The 21,279-nt window shown below is 42.9% G+C and overlaps 3 protein-coding genes across 7 annotated transcripts in view; 2 read left to right on the top strand and 1 right to left on the bottom strand.

Annotated features, from left to right (window-relative positions):
* Positions 1 to 21,279, top strand: part of cpne2 (copine II) — a 247,181-nt gene that overhangs the window by 169,275 nt on the left and 56,627 nt on the right. The window lies entirely within an intron of this gene.
* Positions 150 to 3,808, bottom strand: LOC127353830 (protein NLRC5-like). Its single transcript, XM_051383392.1, has 4 exons — positions 3,441 to 3,808; positions 3,029 to 3,182; positions 1,866 to 1,996; positions 150 to 402 (listed from the first exon to the last, which is right to left on the bottom strand). The coding sequence occupies exons 1-4, from the start codon at positions 3,788 to 3,790 to the stop codon at positions 150 to 152; spliced, it is 888 nt and encodes a 295-aa protein (XP_051239352.1). The 5' UTR covers positions 3,791 to 3,808.
* LOC127353469 (protein NLRC5-like) lies at positions 14,732 to 20,643 on the top strand. 3 transcript variants are annotated; one of them, XM_051382741.1, is made up of 9 exons: positions 14,732 to 14,797; positions 15,003 to 15,092; positions 15,409 to 15,483; positions 15,638 to 15,721; positions 15,950 to 16,033; positions 17,385 to 17,462; positions 17,641 to 17,724; positions 18,272 to 18,355; positions 18,528 to 20,643. In XM_051382741.1, exons 3-9 carry the CDS (start codon positions 15,449 to 15,451, stop codon positions 18,607 to 18,609), a joined length of 531 nt encoding a protein of 176 aa, XP_051238701.1. In that variant the 5' UTR covers positions 14,732 to 14,797; positions 15,003 to 15,092; positions 15,409 to 15,448; the 3' UTR covers positions 18,610 to 20,643. The 3 variants fall into 3 exon arrangements, with proteins under 3 accessions (XP_051238701.1, XP_051238699.1, XP_051238702.1); XM_051382739.1 differs by having other exon boundaries at positions 14,989 to 15,092; XM_051382742.1 differs by lacking the exon at positions 14,732 to 14,797 and having other exon boundaries at positions 14,979 to 15,092.

Below are 21,279 nucleotides of genomic sequence, written 5' to 3'. Positions count from 1 at the left end.
ACAACCTGCTCAGCCAGTTGGTGGTCCTGGCTTTCTTGGACACAATGGCAAAGCTCCAATATCTGACAAGATGTAAGAAGGTAGAATCAGTAAAGAAAAAAACAGGGAGAAGACAATTATATGTAAATTATACATCTGTTTATCAGAATTCACTTCAGCTCATGTTCTACCTTTGGTCCAGTCAGTGTTGCTGTGACACAGGTTTTTTTTAGCAGTTTCAGAACGAGGGCTTGTCGTTTTTGGACCCAATTTTGTCCTCCTGTTCCACCAGACGTCCTGGCTAATTGAACTAAGGCTGGAGTGCATTGTGGGGAAGCCAGGCCACATACATACAGATACAGGGAGTCAGTAAAAACTGTCCTCTGTTCTGACTTGGTCATCCAGCGAGTTTTCAGACTGAATCTGAGAGAGCAATAAGGAAGAGGATAGAGTAAAGTCAATATTTATTGGACTAAGTTATATTGCTGTATAGAGGACACTTCCTAGCCTTTCCTGCCATATGAGAATAACTCACACCACCTGCTTGGTGATCATCAGAGAGATGTTGTTATTTGTATGGCTGTTGTAACATGATGCTTTCAGAACTGCCATACGGAACCCGCTAGTTTCACAGCTGTGGGATCTTTATGACACAAACCTTGTAATGAACTGCCACAGTAGTAGGATATAAGCCAGCTGACTGCAGTTTTAACTGCTTTTGACAGCAGATTGATTAGGCAACATCCCTGCACTGCCATGGTTGCAATTTTAGCATATACAGGGTATGACAGTTAAAAAAAAAACCCCACAGACTCAAACCTCGGATGGGGCAGTTATATATGGCATGTGTCTCCACTACATTCATTTAATGTGCATATTTATAGGGGTGTAAACAGGGTTTTATAGCTTTTACAGTAAAATAAAAGGTGTTAATTAAATGACACACACACACACACACACTGGGTTTTCTTATATTTGAGCACCCAGTTGACTGGTGACATAGCAGCATTCCCTCTACAAGGAAAATATGTGGCTAATTTGGTCAATATTGAGATTTTTAACACAGTTACTGATTGACTTTGGAAACATCATTCACTAAACTTTCACTAAATAAAATGTCCTTCTAACAGTGAATTTCAATTCAGTCTTGGCTCAAGCTGAACTAAACATGCGAGTGAGTAACCTGAAAGTGAGTTTGGGCTTTTAGGGAGGGGTTTGCTGGATTTATAACACAAGACAAAATAAGAGCATTATTGTGAAACGGATGCAGCACAATAACTTTTTTTATCTCAATTATCATGCTGAGATAAAAACTGTTTCCATAATCGTTGGAAGTCAAAATTGTAATTGCAAATAAAATGTAATTAATTGCCCTGCCCTAAATGTGGCAGTACAGGCCTCCTGCTGTGTCATGTCCCACCCTAATCCCTCTCTGCTGACCCCCTGAGCCACCACTGCTGTGATTGGACCATTCACTTTGAGCCCGCTTCAGCACATTTGTGGTCTCCTTTAGCACATTTATGGTCTCCTTTTAAGGAAGAGGGTCAGAGATAAAGTCATAATGAAAAATATAAAATAAGTTGCAGTCTTCTACATTCATCACTTGCGCCTGTTGACAGGGGGTTCTGTCAATAGGCACAAACTAAATACTTAAAAATGACTGTAATTGTGTAAAAAAAAAGCTATAGTTAATTCTAATTATAACTGATTCCATCTACACGACTGAGTTCAATGGATACTATGACTGCCATTAAATAGTGCCAACTTTTCACCTTCAGGGAGGCCACCTGATCGATAGCTTCATAGAGGAAGACTGCAATTGCCCTGATAAATATAACCATGGTCATTTCCAGTTCTGTTTGGCTTCTCTGAATTCATTTCCTTACCTCTTCCTGAGCTGAGTGTCACTAACATCCTGACTGGTCATAATCCTGAGCGCAAGCAAAAACTCCTGTATCGTCAGATGAATGAAGCAGTAGGAGTTGACAGGTGTCCCGTCCTCACGTCTGATCTCCATCTGACAGGAAGATATGGACAAACGTGATATTTATTATGTCACTAACAACAGTCTTCAGCTACGTTAATGTAAAAATTGGCCAGAGAGTGATGTCAGGGTAAAGTTGGTACAGTATGTGTTTATCATTTTGTGAGCACGAGCGTGTTAAGATATGTTTGCAGCAGTATTACATAGTTTTTTAGGTGTGAGGATGTGCAATCAGAGAGGTGAATATATTAAACCAAAGAACCGAAGACCATGAATGTCAATGTTGCCATAGGTCATATTTGCATCTGAATTTTGAAACATGAATTACAACAATAAATCCTTGTTTTAATATCGAAGTGAAGGAGGGAGTCATTTATAGAAAGGAACTAAGGTTCATTTGAAGGAGCCAGGCCATATAATAAAGGGCGCAGCATCTGTCTAATCTCCATCTGACAATCAGTCTATGAATACTCATCAACAATCAGACAACACAATTTCTTTCAGTCTTATACTGCTGTTCTTAATGTCATCTAAGGCCAGAGATAAAGCTCGTAGTGTGCTGTGTCCATTTGCACTGTTGGTTGTGCACATCCCTGTGACACATCTGCGTGGTTAAACAGCAAGTATATCTCCAGCTTAACAGGTATCAGCCTCTCCATTTTCTTATTGTGGGTTAAAACCAAATATATAGAAGCAACCACAGTGAGGTGCTCAGATTACGAGCTGCCACCAACAGAACTCATGGCATTACAATTAACTTCACCTTTTACTGCTCTGCTCTTGTTATACCACTTGCTCCACGTCCATAGAGGAACTGATTATAGTTGTTAATGCTACAGAATAGTGCAGATATTACAGCTATAGGCATTTTTGGCAGAGGAGGGTCAATGTAACAATGCAATCCAAAGGGCTCTTGTGGAGATGTAGTAATTAAAGGCAAATAAGCGGTCTAAATTCTGAGTTTGGCACACTGAGCAAACCAAGTTATGGCTCAAAGAAAGTATGCCAAAAGTTGCCCACAGACATGTAGAGCTCATTCACACATACTGGACAACCATGTCTGACCTGTGAGAGGAGTCCCGTCCTGATTGAAAACTTCAAAACATCCTGAGGAATGTCTTCTTCCATGAAGAGGATCCTGCTTTCCTCTAAGCCTTTCCAGGCCAGCTGACTCAGCTCACACAGCTCAGATCGATACTGACTCAGCATATACACAGTACTGCAGCGAGGGACAGAAAACAAATTCATTCATTTGTATTTAATCAATTGGTCCTTATTGGCTATGTGAAACTATATTGAAACGCCTTACAACTCTTTCGAGAGGGTTTCACTTAGTAAAATAGTAAACTGCATTGAACAGCTAGGAGTCCTCTGAATTCAGTACAATCAAACTGTACTGACAGTAAAACTATATGTTATGAATGTCGTGTCAGTGGTGTGAAATGGTGTTGTGTTTGGTACTCTTCTCAGCCTTCACCTCTGTGGCGGTGTCTTTGGCATGTCATTGCTTCCTCTTTTGTCAGGGTCACGGCTCAGGAATGCACCAATAACAGTGAGGTAGACCTGTGTAAGGGTGGAGGGTATTTGGGCTTGTGTAGCAAGTAGCTGGGTTCTACCATTTGTTACATCTTCACTCCCTCTTCTTCTTCCTCCTTGATGTACAGTCTGTGCATGATTCCCTCCTTTACTGTCCTCTTCTCCTCTTCCTCCTGCCACCTGTATTCTTTTTTCTTCTTTTTCTCTCACTTTTTCACCTGTGTCTCTCCCTCCCAGTAAATGCTCCAGGCAGATGCAGCAGATGTTGCAGAGTGCAGGGAGGGATGACATGGCAAGGAAGTGTCACGTGGTAAGGGTTAAATCAATGACATCTCCAGCATGATAGGTGACCACCACATTACATCCTGGAAGAAGCTGGTGATTTAACAACACAGAGATAAGGTCTGTGACAGGCACAGGCTTTTCTGGGTCCAGTAGCTCTCTCTGCTCTTTCTTTTGCCTGGTGAGTTTGCTGTGAAACTCATCAAAGCCATTGAGCACCCAACAGATTTGCTCTGGATTGGTAAGGAGGTAATCCACAATGGCTCAAAACACAGAATATATGTACAATGAAAGAATGACAGAGAAAATGTATCAGTAATGTTCACTGGTGGCTATGATTTGTTTATTACAACTTTTCGACATTTAAGTGTGTTTAAAATGCCATTTTGATAAATATTTCCAGGAACAACGAAAATACAGCCTTTAACTGGTGGACATATTGAATCCTCTGACCATACTACTAATGGACAACCCATATTATTGTAAGCAACCCATTTCCTCACAATGTATTATTATAACATATATATATATATATATAGAAAACAGCATTTTTTTGGTTGTGAATTGAATTTCTGCTGCTTTACTGCTGCTAATTTCACATCAGAAAGGTCCTGATTTATAAAGGTCTGGATTGATAAAGGTACTGATTTATAAAGATACTGATCTTGTATTGCCACCTGCATACATTTTTGCGGTTGCTTCCTGGAGGGAGATATTGTCGGAACAGCAACTCAGACTGGGAGAGAGGGCAGGACAATAAGTTGAGCTGACGAAACTCTAGCAGTACAAACAGGTAGGATGAAGGGATAGGGCCCTGGATGATAGGGGTAGGGAACAGAAATAGAGAGAGTGAGGGAGAGACAAAATGAGAGAATAAACCAAGCCTATAAGGAAAAGGTAACTGGGAACTTCGCTAATTTTACCCATTAAAGTCATTTAAAGTCTCTTCTAGGAGGAGTATTTATGCAAATGTTTGTGTCTCCAGAGGAGCTGTGTGAAATCTGCTAAATGTTTCAGTGGCGATTAGGTCTGAAGAAGTCTCAAAATAAACAAAATCTGGGGGTGTGAAGCTAGGAAGAAGAGAACTTACCAGACCTCTGTAGCCCGCTCCTCATCTCCGACTGAACTGTTGGCAGATAGATTGCCAGACTTTGAAAAGGAAGAACAATGTGTGTAATAAAAACAATTAAACTTTCCATTGTGAGTCTGACAATGTTATAAGAGTGTATTTCTACATTGATGGAGTACTCGTAAGAAAAAAGCGTATACGTTCTAATATATAACTTCCATGCTTTGTTATCCTGACCTGATTCAAGAAAACAAATACTGAGTCGATCTCATACTGAGTGCTGATCCAAAATGAATACAGGTTTAGCCACAGCCTTATATTAAAATGTATTAATTCAGATAAGCTTTATCAAAAACGTACTTAACTCTACCAGGAACCTTTAAATGTGTGGGTTTTTAAAAGTTTGGACAGTATTTGGACATCCGGTTTTCATCCCCAGCATCAACAAAACAAGAGGCTCTAAAGGCTTTGTTTTCTTATGCTTATCATGGAGACATTTCATCTTTTTCATTCCACACATTCTTCTTTATTGTCAAAACCCAGCGTCTACATTACCCACAATGCAACCAGACCGCAGACAGGTTGGTCCGCAATTAAGGTGTGTTCTACTGGTAGTATGGGGGTTGAGCATCTAGCCTCAAGCACAGATGAGGAGCAGCAGTCTGATCTCATGCAGTAGCTCTCCCCAAGATCCTGATGTGTAAAACTGGTTTCCCCCCCTTTAAGGGAAACTGGCAGCTTCTCTGTATTTTTCTGTTGCTTCCCAGTTCAGTTGCTCATAATACTGTTTGTTAGAAATTGTTTCCACGTGACGCATGTTGCCTACCTACGACGGAGTATTAGGGCCAGACTAAGAGAAAAAATTCTAATATTTGGGGGGGAAATTATGAGAATAAATCATAATATGAGGTCTACGAGAATAAAGTCATAACATTACGAGAAAAAAGTCGTAATATTACGAGAATAAAGTCATAATATTAGGTCTACCAGAATAAAGTCGTAACATTACGAGAATAAAGTCATAATATTAGGTCTACCAGAATAAAGTCGTAACATTACGAGAATAAAGTCATAATATTACGAGAATAAAGTAGTAATTTTATGAGAACTGTCAGCCTGTTGGCTCAGCCAGCAAAACTGTTTAACGACGAAATTATCAATACGTTAGCTTACCTGTGACTGTACAGTATGACTGAGACAAACAGCGGCTGCTGGGCTCAGGCATTCTCAAGCGTATTTCTTCCACATACCCTCTCCATGCAAGTAGGGCAGTGTTGTGAGATACCTCACTCGGTTTTCAGAGAACCGGGGTTACCCTGGTAACCAAAAGTTCTCTTTCAAACCTCCCTTGGTATCTCACTATGGGAGATGTGGCCCACTCCCGATTTGCATACTCCGAAGCCCACAACACCACCACAAGCCCTCCCCATGGGCTGGCACACAATTTATATGAACCCACACTCAGGACTGAGTGCGCCAGTTACATCTAGACAGTAAAACCGAATAAATGTGTGTGGGGATGCCCAACTAGCAGCAGCACAAATGTCACCCACCGTCATGCCCCTGAACAGGGCCCATGAGGTGGCCATCCCTCTGGTGGAATGAGCCCACAGGCTCTCCAGGGGCTGCAGTCCACGACTCTCATAAGCCAGGACTATAGCCTCCACCACCCAGTGTGACAGGCGCTGACAAGTCAAAGCCTACCCTCGGTGAGGAGGGGCCCAAGACACAAAAAGGTGGCTACTTTTCCTTAATCCCTTAGCCCTGTCCACATAGATGCGCAAAGCTCTAGAGCTGCCTCTCACTCTCCCATGCAAAAGGTGGTGGGTGAAAAGCCAGCAGTTTTAGCGTCGGGCAGCTGTAAGCAGACTCGCTAACCTTAGGCACAAAAGCTGGGTTAGGGTGCAACATCACTTTCCCATAGTCAAGGGAAAATTGCAGACAAGATGTGTGCACAGACAATGCATGTAATTCACTTATCCATGTAATTCACATATCCTTAGCAACAGGATAGTTTTGAGAGAGAGCAGCTTTAAGTCAGCTGACTCCAATGGCTCGAAAGGCAGCCCTGAGAGTGCCTCCAAGACAGTTGGCAAGTCCCATGAAGGAACTAAAGGTTTACAAGCTGGTCTCAAGCGGCGAGCTCCTTTAATAAACCTCCTTACCAGAGAATGCTGTCCAATCGCTGCATTTTATATTAGCATATTAGTCTGGCCCTAATACTCCGTCGTACCTACCTGACTTGTAACGTTCAGTTCACAACAGATTTGAGATGTTTGATCTTTTATTATATGGCCCAAACATCAGAGAATCGTTTTTAGAAAGTTTGGTACCTCTTATAGAAAACTTTTGGTTACCAGGGTAACCCCGGTTCTCTGAAAACTGAGTGAAGTATCTCACTATGGGAAGCGCCTCCTGGCGTGACCAATCGTGGAAGCTCCAATAACGCCATGTCTGTCCTGAGAAAGACCAATCATCTTCAGATGCACAGGCCTGCCCGTCCTCCCTTATAAACACCCCTGGTGCCACCACGCGGCATTCTCGCTTTCTTCCCCGTGAAGATCATTTGAGCAACTCAGCATCTTGATAGCTTGATATTCATTTAACTGCTCTCCGACGCAGCCTTCACGGTAGTCACCGAGTGTGGATATCTGGGGTCAGGATATTGTGAGTGTAATTCTTTTGTCAAAAAAGATTTTAGTTATTACCAGTTCAGGTGGATAATTATGTGTTGTGGCGGGTTTCCATCCTGAGCTTGGTATTGGATCAAGCTAGCATCCCCTAAGGGGACCGCTGGTGACGTCGGGTCCTGCCCTTGCCCGGTCCGATCCCCTCTGCATTGCCTGTATGGGGGTGAAACATGCTCAGACATCGCTAGTGGACTCCTGTGTGTCCTGTGAGCACTGTTGCACCATGCCGTCGAGGATTCTGGAGTGCTGCTTATTTGGCTACGGCCAGCGCTTGCTAGGGGATATGGTTGAGGAGGACAACGCAGAGTTTCCTCTGCTGTTCAGCCAGCTCCTCGAGGCAGGCGGTGAGGACGACGAGGATATTAATCTAAATCTCCTCGGTGATGAGAATGATGAGGATGATGAAGATGCCATTATCCCTTCGGTTTGGCTGTCGCGGCCCAGCAGCTCCATTGGCGAGGAGGTGCAGCATTCCTCTTTTCCTCGAGAGGTGGACCTGCACAAGCTGTGTAAGTGAGCGGCGGTCAGGTTGGCTATTGACTGGCCCGCGTTGCAGGACGACAAGGGAGAGGAGAGGGATTTGTATGATGGCAAAATCCTGCCATCTGGTCTCCGCAAGGAGTGCATGAAGGAGATGAAGAGGTATTGGGAAAAGCCCTTCCGCCACAGAGTTCCCATCAAGGGTTACTCTGGCCTGGATGTCGCTAACAGCGAGGGTCTGGGGCTCGGGGATCCCCCGGCGGTGGAGCAGGCGGTGGCATACCATCTCCATCCCGACCGCTGGTCCACTATCGCCTCGGTGGGACCCGCCCTTCCAGGTAAAATGGAGTGCTTCACCGCCTTCATGTACCAGAAGATGTATAAGTCTGCAGCCCAGTCGATTAAAAATCTGAATGTGGTCACCCTGCTCACGGCTTACCAGGACAAGCTTTTCCAGGACACGGGTCATCTTTTAGATAAGGGCTCCCCAAGTCCGACTATTTGGGAGGAGATATGTGTCATCACGGACCTTATTCTCCGGGTGTCCAGAGGCGCGGTACAGGGCTGTGGCCTTGTCATGGGCCTGGCTGTGGCGGGAGAGAGATTGTTGTGACTAAATTTCTCCAGCCTGCCAGACCAGGATAAGCAGGTCATAATGGATTCTCCGTTCGGTCACGGGATAAGGGCTTGTTTGGTTAGGCTGTTACCGCCATGCAACAAGCTAGCAACCTGAGGAAGAAGCAAGGGGAAGCCTTTGATCTCTGCCTTCCCCACAAGACAGGGAGAGATTCGGCCGAGCATCTGTAGATCTCATTGCATCGCGGGAAAACGCGCAGTGTCCTCTGTTCTTTTCATTAAGAAACAGGGACGCGCCGCTAGGAGCGGACACACTGGCTCATCCATGGCCGAACGTGCTGCTGTACGCATTCCCCCCGCTCAGCCTCATTGCTTCGGTACTGATCAGAGTGAGAAAGCAGTGGCTGTCCCTCATTCTGATAGCTCTGTAATGGCCCAGCAGACCGTGGATGGTGGAGCTGGTGCGGCTTCGCCACAGCCAGCCATGGCTGCTGCCGTTACGCAGAGACTTGGTGTCTCAGGCGCACGGGCAGATTTTTCACCCGCACCCTGAACGTCTGGCTCTCTGGGCTTGGCACGTGAAAGGGTAAATTTGAATGAGGGGGGTCTCCCGTTAAGGGTGATTGATACCATTCAAAGTGCAAGGGTGCCGTCTACGCGGTCATTGTATGACGGAAAGTGGTGGGTGTTTGAGAGATGGTGCGAGGCTAGAACCATCGTTTCATTTCAGTGTTCTGTTTTGGAGGTGTTATGCTTCCTGCAGGATTTACTGGACAATGGTAAAGCATTCTCCAGCATTAAGGTCTTTTTTGCTGCAATCTCAGCCTGCCATGTGGGTTTTGGGAATGCAGCGATTGGACAGCATTCTCTGGTACGGAGATTTATGAAGAGAGCTTGCCAGCTTGTAAACCTTTAGTTCCTTCATGGGACTTGCCAACTGTCTTGGAGGCACTCTCAGGGCTGCCTTTCGAGCCATTGGAGTCAGCTGACTTAAAGCTGCTCTCTCTCAAAAGGGAAGGCTTTGACTTGTCAGCGCCTGTCACACTGGGTGGTGGAGGCTATAGTCCTGGCTTATAAGAGTCGTGGACCACCGCCCCTGGAGAGCCTGTGGGTTCATTCCACCAGAGGGATGGCCACCTCATGGGCACTGTTCAGGGGCATGTCGGTGGGGACATTTGTGCTGCTGCTAGTTGGGCATCCCCACACACATTTATTTGGTTTTACTGGCGTGCTCAGTCCTGAGTGTGGGTTAATATTAATTGTGTGTGGCTTCTGAGCATGCAATTTGGGAGTGGGCCACATCTCCCATAGTGAGATACCAAGTGAGGTTTGAAAGAGAACTTTTGGTTACCAGGGTAATCCCGGTTCTCTGAAAACCGAGTGAGGTATCTCACAACACTGCCCCTGATCAGTTGATCCAGTCAGGAGGTGTCCTTCTTGGATATGCTGCCCCCCCAGCACACCACAGTGTAGAAGAGGACGCTGCTAACCACAGACTGGTAAACCATCCACAGCAGTTTGCTGCAGATGTTGAAAGACCACAATCTCCTAAGGAAGTACAACCTGCTTTGTGTCTTTCCGTACAGGTGGCTGGTGTGTGTTGTCCAGTCCAGTTTATTATCCAGCCACAGCCCGAGGTATTTGTATGATTCCACAGCCTCCACCGCAGCTCCCTCTACCAGGACTGGTCGCGGTCTTGGTCTGGACTTCCCAAAGTCAGTGACCAGCTCCTTCGTCTTAGAGGTGTTGAGCTGTAGGCGGTTAGTGTGGCACCAGAGAGTAAAGTCCCCCACCAGACTCCGATACTCCTCCTCTCTGTCAGAATCAGAATCAGAATTTTGTTTATTGCCAAGTAGGTTTTTACGCCTACGAGGAATGTGACCTGGTGCAGTTGGTGCATAATATATATACATATACAAATACAAATCTACAAATATACCATTATTCAAATCACACAAAAATCACACAGAAAAATAAAGTACTTTCAAAAAATAAATAGATAAAGATAAGAAGAGAAAGAGAAAGCTGTGCAGAAGAACGTGGGTGCATTAATGTAATGCATACTTTATATACAGGGTGGGTATAAGAGTCAATGACAGTGGGTAATCCGGGCCTTGTTAAGGAGGCCAGCTGCAGACGGGAAGAAACTGTTTTCATGGCGAGATGTTTTAGTCCTGATGGACCGCAGCCCCCTGCCAGAGGGAAGTATCTCAAAGAGATTGTGACCGGGGTGGGAGGGGTCAGCCACAATCTTACCTGCACGCTTCCTGGTCCCAGAAGCGTACAGGTCCTGGAGGGATGGCAGATTGCAGCCGATCACCTTCTCAGCTGATCGAATGTTACGCTGCAGTCTGCCCTTGTCCTTGGCAGTGGCCGCAGCGTACCAGATGGCTGATGGATGAGGTGATATAAGATATTTTGACAAAAGTGGTCCTGACTGAAATTGAGCATAGCGTTAGTTCAGGCAGGGCACGAAGTCAGGCTTAGCTTTCAGTTACAGCTATATCATACGATCACAGCTAGTCATAAACATACATCAGCTGATTCCTCTAAGCTTCCCATTGGATACCATACACAGTCAGCTGACAGCTCACCTGATTTCCTCAAGCATCCAATTGGCAAACATCTACATGGCGCCTTATTTAAGCTGCTTTAGCCTGCCTGCCTATCTCTGCTGCTCCTCTACAAGCCTTTTTGCACCCACCTCCACCCCAGCTCCTCCTTTTTATGTTGTTTCTAATTAATCAATGTCATTTTCTGATTGCCATTGATGCTTGCTCTGTTCTGTACCCGGGGGGTCTCTGCTGCCGTTCTCCTTGTCTTAAACTTTTCCAGGTATGCACATGGAAGGGCAGGGAGGTGTGCTCTCCCTGCCTTAAGGTTTTCCACGTAGGCACGCGGAAGGACAAGGAGGTCCCAGAACAGAGCCATACCGCCAAATGTAAAATTCTGCTTGGAATATAAGATATTTTGACAAAAGTGGTCCTGATTGAACTGCTTTTAAAGCGTTTTGCTCCAGGTTGTTCTTGCTGCACCAGGTCACCAGATGGTCAATCTCCCATCTGTAGGCAGACTCATCTCCACCAGAGATGAGCCCAGTGAGGGAGGTGTCATCCGCAAACTTCAGGAGCCTGACGGACTGGTGACTGGAGGTGCAGCTGTTAGTATTCAGGGAGAAGAGCAGAGGAGAAAGAACACAGCCCTGAAGGGATCCGGTGCTGATGGTCTGGGAGTCAGAGACATTTTTCCCCAGCTTCACGTGTCTCACGTTTCCTGTCAGACAGGAAGTCTGTGCACCTGCAGATGGAGTCAGGCACAGTGAGCTGGGAGAGCTTGTCCTGTAGCAGAGCAGGGATGATGGTGTTAAACGCAGAACTGAAGTCCACAAACAGGATCTTGCCGTAGGTTCCTGGGGAGTCCAGATGCTGGAGGGTGAAGTGCATGTTTACTGCGTCATCTACAGACCTGTTGGCTCTGTAGGCGAACTGCAGGGGGTCCAGGAGAGGGTCCGTTATGGCTTTCAGATGGGAGAGCACAAGGCGCTCAAAAGACTTCATGACAACAGAGGTGAGGGCAACAGGTCTGTAGTCATTTAGTCCTGTGGTCCTTGCTTTCTTGGGGACAGGGATGATGGTGGATGCTTTGAAGCGGGCTGGCACATGACATATCTCCAAAGAGGTGTTGAAGATGTCAGTGAACACCGGAGACAGCTGGTCAGCACAGTGCTTCAGGGTGGATGGAGAGACAGAATCTGGTCTGGCTGCTTTGCGGGGGTTCTGCCTCTTGAAGAGTCTGTTGATGTCCCTCTCTTGAAGGCAGAGAGTTGTCACTGTGGTGGAGGAGGAGGGATTCACAGGGGTGTGAAGCTGTGAAGTGGCGGAGTGGGGAGGGACTGGTGAGTTGGGGCTGGTGAGGGGTGTCACGGTGGTCAGGTGTCAGGACTGCTCCTTTGTCTGTCGAAGCGGCAGTAGAACTCATTCAGCTCGTTTGCCAGGCGCAGGTCATTGATTGAGTGGGGGGTTTGGGCTTGTAGTTAGTTATCTGTCTGAGCCTCTTCCAGACAGAACCAGAGTCATTGGCTGAGAACTGATGTTTCTCAGAGTATTGTCGTTTAGCTTGTCTCACCGCCTTGCTAAACTTGTACTTTGACTCCTTAAACTTGTCCCTGTCCCCACTCCTGAACGCTTGCTCCTTCTGCAACCATAGCTGAATGAGTTTGGCTGTGAATCAGGATTTGTCATTGTTGTAACTCACCCTGGTGCGCGATGGTACACAGCAGTCCTCACAGAGGCTGATATATGATGTCACAGCCTCTGTGTACTCATCCAGACTTTCAGTAGCAGTCCTGAACACATCCCAGTCAATAGAGAGTTACTTTTACAGTTCTTGTCCATTGAAAACCATGTATCTGCAAATGTGGTGCTTGTGAATGTGAATGTTCCTTTATGGGTTGAGAATATGTTCCTTTCTATTAAGTTAAATAAAATACTTAAAAACTCTATTAGCTGGAAAATGCATTGTCACAAAATGCATTGTGCTGTTTTTCTGAGCTCATGAAAAATTGACCTTTTAGAGCTACGTGGTTTTCACTGGACAGAAATGCTATGAACATATGATCTTAAACTCCCCAAAAGTATATAAAGTTGATAGCTCCTTAACCTTAAACCTTCACCTTAAAGGAAAACTTTGCTGATTTTGGACCAGCTTTGTATGATTACAGTGTTGATTACGTGTTGACTGCACCCAGAGCTTTTGCAAATGTGTCATCTGGTGGACTCTTGCTGGCAAATAAGCTCTTGGTAATGATATAAAGCTGGCTGAAAGTCGGCAAGGTTTCCCTTGAACTACAACAGTAAAATGCAACAGTAACTGCAACGCGCCCCGAGTTGCGCGGAGTGTGAGGTCCCGCTCAACGCTGCTTGCAGCTTTAATATTTATTTATTATTATATATATAAATAAACAATATTTATTGAATAGAATATTTTATATTTAAGTTAATATTAACAATAACATTATAGAAAGGGCTATGCTGCCTGGTAATTAGTCCAGTCCTCACAATATTATAACATTATCTTTGTCTATACAATGTGAACATAAGCCTATAGGCTCTGGCTGCACAAAATACCAGGTCCATTCAAACTGGCTAACCCTGATTTCCTTTTATACACTTAAAAATATAAAATACTATATATATATATATATATATATATATATATATATATATATATATATACACTACTCACAAAAAGTTAGGGATATTCGGCTTTCGGATGAAATATCAGAATGTATATAAAATGCACTATAACCTTTCCAGGTGATCTTAATTTGAACTTATCTACTTAAATGCCCTACTTTCATGATATAATATCACTGTAGCATCAACTTTTTACATTTTCATTAAATTTCACCCGAAAGTGGAATATCCCTAACTTTTTGTGAGTAGTGTATATATACATAGTGTATATTACTAGACCTTGCCATCACTCCCATATACTGTCTGAGCCGGTGCCCAGAGACTTTACTGCTGCAAGATAGTGTGAGTTTCGTTCCGTACACTCGCATACAAACACATGTTCACACGTGAATCTTATTCACTCTCATGGTGTTTTTTTCCTCTTTTTCTGTTAGATAGTTCCGTTTATCCACTGACCACTATTCACTGAAGTTGTAAACATTGACACAAGAGGGAGGCTGGGCCCTTGCGTAATTTGCAAATACATGTTCTACCACTGGATACAACGTACTGAAAGAGAATAATGCAGTGCTGAGTATAATAACCACTAGTTATTGACCTATTGTTTTATTTGTCTGTGTAGTCAAAGTTCAAGCATTCACAGTGTAAGTAACTGGCAGATGATGTGTTTTTTGTGACTTCCTACTTCTTCCCGTTTTGTCACTGGAGCAAGGTTGACCACAACTGACATTTATGCGTGTTATAATTAGATATTCAGCACTATCATTTATCACTGCTAGTGAGAGTGGATACCCTGGCTGTAATTCAGATTAAATAATTTGTAATACTACTACTGCGAGTGAATTAATTCAAAACAAATGTTTATCTAGTTCTGTGTGTATATGTGTGTGTGTTTGTGTGTGTGTGTGTGTGTGTGTGTGTGTGTGTGTGTCCACCCTAGTCTGTCTGGAGGCCAATGGGATGTGGAAGCTCTGAGGACACTGACTCAGTTCTTGCCAAAGATCATGTAAGACTTGATTTATACCAAACTACCCACAAAGCACACAAGATAAGAGTGACATAAAGCTTTATGTTTTCTGCATATGGCACATTTTTACTAATATACTACTAAATACTAATATGCCAGTTATGCTATACTAACAAAAACAATGTTTGACATTCATAAGAACTGAACAGCAGCAGATTCTTGTCGTTCAGATGTTGCTTCTCAGTGTGAACGACAGCTGCTCTTCAGTGGAGGGCTTGGTGATTCTGACTGCTCTCCTGTCTGAATGTCCGACTGTGATGGAGCTTCATATCAGGTACAAACATATATACGTACCATAAATGCACACACCTCTTAAACATACTGCACTAGCAAATTTGCTCACATCAGACAGAACCATCATACCATTCCTCTCCTACAAGCAATCAGCTTGTATTGACTCTATAGACTTATTGTCATTTCTCCAGTTATCTTGCAAATAATTCCGGTATTTCATGGCTCTTTTTTTCTACCTTGACACGCATGATAATAACTCTACCCCACATTGTTTTAATTTGATTGCACATCCAACACAACATTCATAAATTGAAGTGAATTTCATGAAGTGAAATCTTTCTTTTTTACTCTACCAGTCTGTGAGGTCATGTGATTGATGACACAGCAGCTCAGATTATGACCACAGTGTTGCCCCGTCTACGGTTACTCAAGTAAGCATTTCACATTCAGCATAATAGTATTATAAGTAGGTGTGATAATGTCACAGGAAGTTATGGACATAATGTGGTTTGCAGAGAGTGTTTCAACCATCTCATAGAGCATATGAAACCTAGACAATGGTATCATTTGATTTGTCTTTTATAGCCTGTCTCACTGTGCCTGGTCAGCGGCTGGAGGGCTGCAGCTCATCAAAGCACTGGGAGAATGTGTCAGTCTGGAGGGCCTTTGGTAATATATAAATTATAATATATATATGCATATGATTGAAGTCTGCAAAAGTGTCTGGATACAGATGGACTTGCTTCTATAGTGTCTTGAAGTTCTTAATGTGTCTTTCTCTGTGTTTGTGTGTGTGTGTGTGTGTGTGTGTGTGTGTGTGTGTGTGTGTGTGTGTGTGTGTGTGTGTGTGTGTGTGTGTCTGTGTGTGTGTGTCTGTGATTCTGTGAACACCCCAAGTCTGGACTCTTTGCAGCTGAATGAGAAGAGCATGATGTGTCTAGCACAAGCACTAAGGAATATCGTCTCTATTCGCAGTCTCAAGTAAGAAACAGAATCTGGTTTACTGTAGCAGTCCCATTAGAACCGGATGTACCCAATCCCATATGAGAGTTTTTGACATAAGGTTTCACTCTTGGGAAGATCCTTTGTATCAAAATGTATTCAGAATCTGACCTTTCCAAGTGATAAGTATAATATGGCCTGTTAATAGCTATTCATTATGTGGCCCCTAAGGATTTATTTGCTGCACAATGTGGAGCTAAGTTTGCAAAGCTATTTCTGGTGGACGTTATTACATTTACTGCGTCAGTCATACTGACACTCTTTACTCACACACATATCCAGCACCACTCTAATAATCTGGTCTATTTATGATAGCATGCATTTGCTGACACTGTCGCTGCCAAAAGGCTGCTTCGCTGCTCGCGTTACAGCCACCGTTGCTGCAGCTCATCATTCCAACATGTCATAAGCTGTTGTTGCCATCGGTGATTGGTAGAAGAGGATATCAAATCTATGGAATGATGAATCCAAGGTGGGAGTTGCCATGCACTATCATAACATCAGAAACAAAAGATAGAAGTGCAAAACGTACAATTATAAGTTAGAGGAGATGGTGGTGACATTTTTATCAGCTCAGTGTTTCCCCTGATCACCTTCAAACGTTCTCTCAAAATCTGACACCTCATTTACACCTGGTATTAAACTGCAATCTGTATCCGGTGATCTTGCCTTCAGGTTTACATCTGGTATTTTTTGATGCATTCTCGTTATCCTCATTGAGATTGGCTCGCTGTCCCCCAGAGCAAAACTTGCATGTGAGCAATTAGATTGGTGGCAGATCAGCCCCATGCTCCCTTAAAAAAACTCTTGTGAATCAGAGGAAACTGTCTGGAACAAATTCTTAATTTAAAATGATATCCATTGTTAACAGCAGATCAGCCCAGATGAGTGAAACACACATTTATTTCTTATTGTATATCATTAGTTTTACCCACTCATATTGCTTTCATTTTTCCTGCACTTGGGTTGAATAAAATATCTTTTGGCTTTTTCATGACACAGAATAGACATATAATTTGTAATTGTGTGTCTCTGTCAGTCTTCCTGCTTGCTCATGCTAAAAACAAATAGACCCTGTCAGTTATGTTGTGTACAGATGCCAGCACATTGTACAGATTTCACAGCTACCTAAGATCTGCATACAGTGCGAGCCAGATGGGATCAGGATGATCACGTTTCGATCCCAACGCATTTACACCTTGTATTAACTGCCGACTCTGAAGCTCCTCTTACTGTTTTAGGAATCTCCAAACCCTGATAGATGACTAAATTTACTGATTATTAGTTTCATGATAAATAATGTCTTTCTCTTTCTTGTTTGGTCCGTCAGTCTGACCTCTTTTGGGACTCCAGAGCTGTGTGCTGTAGCTGCTAGTCTCACCCACTGTCCGCTCATACAGGATGTGGGGTAAGGTTCAGCTGATTATATAATACATTGTCAGTACAAATGATTAAAACATTATTCGCCAGGGGCAGCAAAGTAAATTATCCAATATGGGACATTAACATGATTGATTCTGATTTCTGATTTCGGTTTGTCAGCGCTGATCTAAATGTTATACATATGTGTCTGTCTCTGTCTCCAGTCTGGGGTGGAATAACTGTGAGGATAAAGTGGCAGTGGAGTTGGTCAAAGTTATCCCTTTCTGTCAGAAGCTGACCAGAATAGAGTGAGTTTGTGAACACACACACACACACATACACACACGACACACACACACACACACACACACACACACACACACACACACACACACACAGACAGACAGACACAATAATCTTTATTCATTTAGGCAGTGGTGGAAAGTAATGAAATACATTTAAGTACTAACTAATATTAAATAATACTTACAGCACATTTTCCTGATTATAGTTTGATACTTTCACTTAGAGGACCAGTGTGTAGGATTTAATGGCATCTAGTAGTGAAGTTACACATTGTAACCATTTGAATACCACTCAGCCTTCCAGGTGTGTAGGAGAAACTGTGCCAGTCACAGAAAACATGAAAGACCCTGTCCAGAGCCTTAGTTTGTCCATTCTGGACTACTCTGTAGATAGAGTCATTCTAAGCTAATGAAAACACACCTATTCTTATTTTCAGGTGATTATACTCTAATGAAAACATGTGTTACACACTGGACCTTTAAGTAGCATTTTTACTTCTACCGGTTTTTACAGTGTATATTTTAAGTCTGAATATGTTTTTTCTCCCAGTCTGGAATCAAACAGTGTGAGTGGGGTTGGAGCTGAGGCCCTGGTTAGAGCCTTAAAGTCGTGTCCTGCTCTGCAGCTCATCAGGTAAAGTGTTTGGCTCCTTCAGGCACCTGTAGATTTAGTTTCTCACCTATACTGTCTTCTGATAGCACACTGAATACTGTCACTTTGCTAGTTCATCATGTCTTGTTAATTTGGATTTTTAAAATGTGTTTAAACATTGAGAATATTACATTTGCCTCCACTGTGATTTCAGGCTGTGGAGGAACAAAGTCCCACCTAGTGAAGCCCACAGGCTCAGTCTGAGAGACAGGAGGCTGAATTTCTCTCCTACCTAATGTGATCTGCATTGTTGGACGGTGGCAGTGTGAAGCAATATATCAGTTCATGGGAATCTGCAGAGATGAGTGACTGCTTCAGTGGAGTTAAAATGTGTTTTCCCTGCAGTAAGCCCATCAGAAATGCATGATAGCAAGAAAAACATTTTTTGCTTAAAAACCCAATCAGTTGTGTATCCAATGACTGCAGCAGCTGGTGTCTAGTATGAAGGGTTAGAAGACCACTATGTGGTCCACTATGTGGTCCACTATGGGGGAGGACCCCTTTAGATGTACATTGTTTGAATATGTAGAAGTTAGTATAGAGTTCTCATCCCTTTTTGTATTCCCCTAAAATATTTAGATTTTTTTAATCTCAAGAGCTGCTTGAGGAAGTGATTGAGTACTTGAGTATTTAAGTACATATGAATGTTAAGGTATTATATTTTGGAAAGCAAACATCTGTTTTTAATGCTCATATAAATTAATGACTATGCACTGACTGACCTCTAGTGTCGCGATGGTGAACTGGCGTATTTAGTTAAGTGCAGCGGTGTTGCTGCACTCTTCACGGTGACACGATGTCCCTTTTTCCATGGTCTATGATTGGTATGGCGATCCTGACGTAGGTGTATTAACACCTTAACTAATGTGTCACTTACTGTGACAGAAGGCTGGCTGACCGGACACACTGATGCCTATCCTTATATGGCTGCCTTTATACTAATCTAATTACATGCCAAAAATGTCATAAAGTTGCTGCTCAGTAACTGCAGTACAGCCGTGTTCCTATATGGTGAATTCAAACTGAGATAAAGTTGGAGTTGCTGTGGGAATATTCAAAATGATCAAAATAAGCACCAAGAATGATTTTACAGCAACTACTTTAATCACTAGAATAAATTTATGATTCAGAAATTAACATAACATACATAAAGTTCCCATGTATGCACCAGAAATAGATTTGGCGGAATAACCACTGAAGAAACAAAACACTAATTTGAGGTTGTCTGAGACACACTTCTTTATTTTTCTATTTTCTATGTGTGTTTCTGTTGGCAGCTGTAGGTAGGTCGTTCCAAACTGTACATACTGTTCAGTAACACGAACATTGATATCTGATAATGATATAGAGGGACAACCCACAGAGCACATTCTTCAGGATCAGCTGCACCTGTTCAGTCGCGTCACTGCTGTCTCCACTCAGTCCGCCACCCTTCAGCGCCGTGACCTAGAGGCCATGTTGTGAAGGATTCCTTGGTTTCCAACAAAATTTCCTGAAGATGAGTTGCTGTGTGTATGCAGACTTGGACACTCTGTCACTTTACACTGTAGACTGTAGCACTGTCTTTAGTAGAGGCCACATATGTGAAAACACAATAAATCATGAACTCACAGTGAATGAAGAGTTCAGAGGGAGCAGCCCCCAGACCCCCCCCCCCTCCCCCTCTCTGACATTTGCTCTTATGCTCAGTTTAGGTTGTGGTCTCTATCCAATATGCGTATTTATTTCTGCTGTTAACACGGAAAGAAATCCTCAGGTTTTTTGTTTTTTTTTTAGTTCTGTATTTATCTGTTATTCAAAAGTTGGAAGTTTCTATATGACTAAATTATAGGTGATAATAATTAATTAGATAGAACAAGACATAATTGTGTATGTGTCATGGCAGAAACGGGGAATCGCCACAATGAGACAATTACAGATCAGTCTCACCACTGTCGTCTTTAGTTTCTTTTTGTGCTGATAATGTTTAAATTAGGTACTCATTCAGAAATGGGGACCTTGTTTTTTCTCTCGTTCTTTTATGTTTTATTGTTTTTTAAGTTTTCTAGTTCATTCCGTTTCATTTTAATTTCTATAGAGACACTGGATTTTATTTAACACAGAGATATTCTGCGCTATCTGCTTCAAGTGGTTTAGCTTTTTAATGTTTGTTTCCAGGTTGAAGTGTCAGTTCTCACATGACAAACTGCTTTTATCATTAACATTCATTCATTCTGAAATGCACTGACATGTCTATTGACAATAAAAATAAATAAAATAATAAAAGACTATCTTGAGTTTTGACCTTTATTTGCACTTCAGTTCACTTTTTCTTACTTACTTTCTTTCTTCCTTTCAACAACAGTGTAGACATGCACAACATTTTCCTGATAAAATAAAACAGGCATTTGTTTGCCTCTGATAGTATATTGAATAGTATTTTTATAATTTATAATTTTTCAGAAGCCATTTAAGGTACAGTATTTTACACATGTAGCAATGTTTTCCTGACAACTGCCATGAAGAACAGCTGAAATGACAGCTGGGCCTGAAAACACAGTCGCAGGACTCACGTTCATTTATGTTCGTCTGGCACTCTCTTGTGGTTAAAAATTTGTGGTGCAAACATGGTGCTCTTTCTGCTCCTTTCCTTTATTAAGGATCCACAGTTGCACATTAATGAGACATAATGATGTCTTGTGAATGAATCTCAGGCTCTATGAACACTGTTGTCCTTATCAGTGTCCTTTAACAATAGTTAATTAACACCACACACTGCCACTATGATGATTGTGTTGTTGAGTGTTTGCTGTGGGTGCCGGGCAGGGCTGGAATGTAACTAAGTACATCTACTCAAGTACTGTACAATTTTACTCTGCTTGAGTGTTTCCATTTTATGCTACTTTCTACTTACACATCACGACATG

Source organism: Dicentrarchus labrax, unplaced genomic scaffold (genome assembly GCF_905237075.1).
Source record: "Dicentrarchus labrax unplaced genomic scaffold, dlabrax2021, whole genome shotgun sequence".
Taxonomy (NCBI): Eukaryota; Metazoa; Chordata; class Actinopteri; family Moronidae; genus Dicentrarchus; species Dicentrarchus labrax.
Note: the sequence above shows the minus strand (reverse complement) of the source record. Positions and strands in the feature narration are given on the sequence as shown.